This window comes from Pecten maximus, chromosome 7 (genome assembly GCF_902652985.1).
Source record: "Pecten maximus chromosome 7, xPecMax1.1, whole genome shotgun sequence".
Taxonomy (NCBI): domain Eukaryota; kingdom Metazoa; phylum Mollusca; class Bivalvia; order Pectinida; family Pectinidae; genus Pecten; species Pecten maximus.
The window spans coordinates 25,619,490-25,625,489 of NC_047021.1; the positions used below are offsets into that span (position 1 = coordinate 25,619,490).

At 35.9% G+C, this 6,000-nt stretch overlaps 1 protein-coding gene across 1 annotated transcript; it reads left to right on the forward strand.

Moving 5' to 3' along the window:
- Nucleotides 1-1,866: 1,866 nt before the first annotated feature.
- LOC117331143 lies at nucleotides 1,867-5,044 on the forward strand. The gene is made up of 4 exons (XM_033889738.1): nucleotides 1,867-1,965; nucleotides 2,544-2,642; nucleotides 3,375-3,689; nucleotides 4,842-5,044. Exons 1-4 carry the CDS (start codon nucleotides 1,884-1,886, stop codon nucleotides 5,042-5,044), a joined length of 699 nt encoding a protein of 232 aa, XP_033745629.1. The 5' UTR covers nucleotides 1,867-1,883.
- Nucleotides 5,045-6,000: the final 956 nt, after the last annotated feature.

A 6,000-nucleotide genomic window follows, 5' to 3' on the forward strand; every position in this document is an offset into this window, starting at 1 on the left:
GGTTCAAAATGTCCTATTTCGTTAAAATAAATAATTAATTTTATCTGCTTTGTGATTATCTGCGTTCTTAGTTTAGCAATTAAGTTACGTAATAAGTAAATTAGGCAAGTGTATCATCGATAAATTTTAGATCCCAACCCTATGAAATTATATTACATTGCTGGGCATCAAAAACATGTTCATGTTGTAAAAATAGGCCATGAGGTCTTTCCTCTCCCCTAAGGACTTAACGGTATTTCCTTGGTTATGTTTTTGAAACTGTTGTGATCCCAACCCCATAATCATATATATCATTGCTGGGCCTAGGGATAAACACAACCCTGATGTAAAGATGGGTCCAGGGATATTTCCCCACCCGAGGGTTTCTTGGTTATATATTTGAAATTGTTGCGATCATCACCCCATTACTAAATATAGCATAGTTTGGCATCAAGAGATTAAAAAAATTACAATGTAAAAAGGGGGCCCTAGGGTATTTCCCCACCCCTAGGGACTTAGCTTCTTTGTTTATATCTTTGAAACTGTTCAGATCACCACTCTATAGCCATATCTAGCATTGCTGGGCATCGAGAGATAAACACAATTCTGATGTAAAAGAGGCCAAGGGGTCTTCACCCATCCTTTATAAAGGAAATATAAATACAAATATAGCATTATTAGACCTTAAATAAGTAAAGTTAATAATGTATTGAACATGAACATCATTTTGACGTTTGGTAAACTCAACCAGGTGAGCGATACAGGCCATCTGGGCATCTTGCTTAGGTGGTTCGGTTAAGTAGCCATTACCTGCTACGGTTTGCTACAATTTTGAGGTAAAGTAGAAACCGAATGTAAATATTTTTATGAAAATCACAAATTCCTTCTCTGAATCGTAAGTATTATCCAATGAATAAAACACATAACTACAGTTTTCATATACATGTAGATATATAACAGACGTATCGAAATTACTCTCCTATATTCCGCCAATAGCTACCACTGGTTTCTCTACTCTAAACACATGCGTGTCATCAAGTTACTTTCCCTGCCTTACTAGAGCGGATAAAGATTAAAATCGAATCTTATATCGATATTGATAAGTCGGGCCATTTCCCCATTGTCATTTGTAAACTGTTGCAATGGTAACGCTGTTTCCGTAATGTCGTATATAGTTATTTTAGCGTGTAGAACAGTTCGTTTGTTCTCCTTCAAATATCAGTAATCATTTCACTTTGTTTAGACAGAGCGTTCCAAATTTATATGAAAGACATTGACCCAATTGTGTAGTCACATGTGTCGAAATGTTTTAATTTTGTAGTAAATCGATAGGCCTATATGTCCATTAGCTTGCTGGAGTCGAGGGATTCAAGTCTATTGAAATGCTTTCTCTTGGGATAGTTAGACAGCGCTATGACTAGTCTGGCCACGTAAATTTCTCCCAGGTATTCCATATCTAAAGTGCATCATTTGAGATATTTGTATGCGTTTTGACATATCAATATAAAATTAAAAAAATATAATAAGAAAGTAGTAATCGTATCTATGAATGATCTCTTAATCTTTTACACGGTTTTTTTATGAACAAAACCAACCCACTGTGTAAAGATTTCCAGTAATTTGCCATCAAGGTAATGGTGTTGTATATACTGCTACATAACAATGTCGTCATCATCGAGATAATGCGCTGTTGCTCGCACGTACCGATAATGAATCTTAGCAATATGTTATCTCAAGAGATTTTGTACCCAATAGTAGAATCATAAGGCACACCTTTAAAATCTATGATTCTATTGGTTCCTGGTTAGAATAGAAAATCAATGCTCGTATATATATTATGTATAAATATGATTGATTTGTATATAATATGTCATACAATCACGCCAAGAGGAGAAGACCTAACAATGTACAGCCATTGGGTTGTGCTTTTGCTTTTTGGGGTGTATTACTGCAGTGGCTATATTGTTCCCAGTGGGAGAGAACCAGGTAAGTAGTTTAGATTGCTTTGTAGAATTTCAAATGCATGATTTTTCACTTTTTTTTTAAAAATAAAAAATGTACAGCAGATGAATCTTAACATTTTCATAACATTTACCTAATGTTGCTTAATTCCGAAAAAATCCACAACACTATGAAAAACGGGTTTACGCACAGCGTGTATACTTATTCAGACAGTATTTATTGGGGACGTTTTCATACAACATATATATTCTTAGAAATGATGGCCAGGGCTCAGAATAGTCTCGCTGTCTGTAAAATCTTTGATAAAGTGTTCAAATCTGTATCAGTTTTTTTTACTGAAACAGTATAACACTTATGTGAAAGTTGATCAGATTGTGATTTCAAAACAATTTTATAGGAAATCAGAGTATTGAATAATGAAAAGTGCAGTCAAAGTAAAGACAACTTTTGGTACAAACTGAAAGTAAAATATTAAATTATTGAAAAATATCAATATAGAACTGGTCTTTATATATAGGCTGTAGTGTCCCACACGACCAAATGTACTTGCAGCATATTAACAGCAGATAATCGAATTGCATGGTATCATTGTCGAATTTCAGTTTGTTTGTCAGTGAACTGCCAGAATGGCGGGAGTTTGATGAATACGACATGTCAGTGTGTTTGTACTGACGAATACACTGGTCTACTTTGTGAAACAGGTCGGTATGCTTTTGCTTTTCAAGGTTAATTTACAAAAGATATTATCTTGTGAATTTCTTTTACATTGTTTTTCTCACTGTTTTTTTTATGTTTCGGGATTTATTGCTGACATCCTGATGTAGTTATCTTTCGTTTTCGTCCTTTGTTACTCATTAAACCCGTGGTGTGGTCCAATAGAACTTAAACAAATGTCCTGATATTGTTTTGAGAAAGATAGGCATAACTGTGCAATTTTGATCTCAGACTCTCGTTCCACTGTATATTTTGACCAGTTGTCTTCATAGAATGCCGACGTGCTCAGTGTAGGTCTAAAATTTGACATTGCTTCATAAATACATAATTTATAGGAATATGTAAGTACGTAATTATTACTTATGCAAATCGAGATTAAACTAAAGTTTCGCTTTGCATTGAAATGCAGAACGGTTACTGACATGTACGAGACATTAAAATACTACAGCATCCGGAAGGAACTTAACTGCCAAAGGGGATCTTTTATGTTACCACATCCAAGTATAAAAAAGTCAGCACGGGAATACCAATACGTAGACATCTGATGTCATGAAGTCTGTTTTTACTATTTCGATTGATATACTCCCCTGTACATATGTCATACTGCTGTATCTGTAGTGATTGCTAGGACCTTACACCTTAATATGTATGCACTTTGAAACTAAACATGTGAATAAAGAATTAACTTTAACCTGTTTGTATTATGTTTTTGTCATCAGTTGTTGGACATTCGCAGTGGCCAAGAGGGGAATATGGTCTCCCAATGTCTACCTTTGGCTGTCCAGAGGAAGACAGGTTCGGTTGGAAAGGCGGATATATCAACCTAACATTACCGGACTCGTACCGAAGCCAGCTATGGAATGATGATGACGAAATCACCCTTGAACCACACATAATGGGACCATTTCACACACATACCATGCAGCTGAACTTCTGTTTGAGACAAACATTTTCTTTGAGCAATGACACTGACGAGAAATGGCCACCAGGAGAATATTGTCTTTACAAAGTTGGCAATATGTGCCCATCCGGAGGTATGTGTGGTCTTTGTGTCTAAAGTTTAAAAGACGTGTGTGTAAATAGTCTAAATTTGTCGTATTTTCAGCGCCATTGAAGGTTTGGTTTTATAATGTTTAACGTCCTATCAACTGCTAATGTTATTACAAGATTGCATCATTGAAGGTATTACTATACAGAGAATATTGAATATTACTGTATTTCCAACTTGAATTCCTGTCAAAAATTGAATGTGTTATGCTCGTATTTGAAAGACTAAGCAAAAATAATATACTCCATTCATTTCTTTAAGCGAGTAATACAAACAAATCTATTTAATACATTGATTGAAATAAGAAACGGATATAAAAAACAAAAAGGAAAAGACTCCAAAATAAAAACTGAAACAAGTTTTATAGAAACCTTTAAAACTGCAAAATATTTGGATAGCTATATCACCGGAAATATCGCAGTCGATACGCTGGGAAGAACACTGTAGTGTAAGCGCATACGAATACCTTCCGAATGGCGTTATAGGCAGGATGGCCGCTGTATGTTAATAGTTAAAACATGGGATAAAATCAGTATAGGATATTAGTAGAGCCTATATGTATATTTAGGTAGAGCAGTGGTGAACGACTTCGTTTTTTAACTAAGACGCACGCATCCTCCCGGGAACATGTACAGCTGTATAACTTTTTTCGCAATTTCTGTTTAAGTACTAACTATGGAACGTTTATTTTTACACCTAGGTAACCTAGCTTGTCCTGTAATTGTCTACTGATGAATTTACAAATGTGAACATTAAAGCATACAAACTCCTCGTTTCTTTCGTGTAATCCGTTTGAAGTCATTTTTTACCATTTGTCTGCCTGATATAAAACAAAGGATGATTTAAGAAACAAATAAAACTGATATCCTACAAAAATGAAGCTGCATGTACAACAGCTTGGCATGTAGGTTATTTACGATGCAAATATCTCCCTTCCGACTTGAGAGGACCACACAGCCCTTTTCGGTTACCATTTTTGCATTTGTGTTTTTCCGTACATCTGTCACTTTGGGATTTTCAAAAATCAAATTATTTGAGAGAAATATAACTTACAGGCAGTGGTTAATATATTTTTGCTAAATTTGCGTCCTACAAGATAGGAAAAATAAATAGCCCTTTTGTCATATTGATATTCCAGATTTTACAGAAGGGTCCATTACGATGCACGGGTATCTGTTCGACGACACAGATATTGGTGGAGAGTTACCGAATGTTACCTACGGCACAGGGGATTCGTCTATACAACTTCACTTCTGTTGTCGGAAAGATGGGCCAACAGAAGATCCCATCTCTCTACCTAACACATTTCCATTCATTTTGTTGAAGGTAAGTGATATGTAATTAAATGTGCCGAACTTTTATGCGGGGAAAGCCTTCGGGAAGCATAACATGTTGTTTTAACATTTTTTAGAAATATTTTGTGATTACCCCCACAAAGAGAGAGAGAGAGAGAGAGAGAGAGAGAGAGAGAGAGAGAGAGAGAGAGAGAGAGAGCATAAGTATATATTAGGAGATATTTACATAGATTGGTTATTTTGCTGTGTTTCTGAAATATTCAGACTAGTTTTTGACAAAATACTAACTTGACGTTAGCTTTTTACGCATAGCTTCACCGATAATCGCAGAAAACACTTAAATTGCGCTTATCAGTGTAACGTGGGACAAGCGAGGTTGTTCTCCAGTTGGGGAAAAGAAAACTCAATAACGGATATGTACAACAATAGTAAATTTATATACACAACACAACACAAAATACAACAAGATAACCACAAATGCTCATGTCACACTCTCACATCTTACACACACTTAACAATGTCTCTGCACATGTCTCCTATGCTCCAGAAAACACTAGGTGGAGATCAGCTGCATTTATATAGGACACCAGTCTGTTGGTCTGATGTTTACCCACGTGTGGCAATATCCTATAAGAAAAATCAAAGACTAAATAACACTTTGTCTGTCTGCACAGCCTCCTACACGGACGGCTGATATCATCGAATGAATGATGAATGTAGATATATTGTCAATCACTGACATATGAGAACCCGCCGTCAGATCTATCTGGGTCTCCATAATTCGGCAAACTGTGCCTTGTCCTCAACATAGGGCTTTTATTTACTGAAGTCCAGTATGGCAGCATCTGGTCCTGTAATATGACTCAGGCGGTTTTGACCATCCGGATTCACCTCTCTCCAGTCCACATTATTGCTGTGGAAACATAAACACACTTGCTACACACAAATACACAACCACGCATATTGCTAATTTATATAATATTACACCTACTTTCAAAGTAT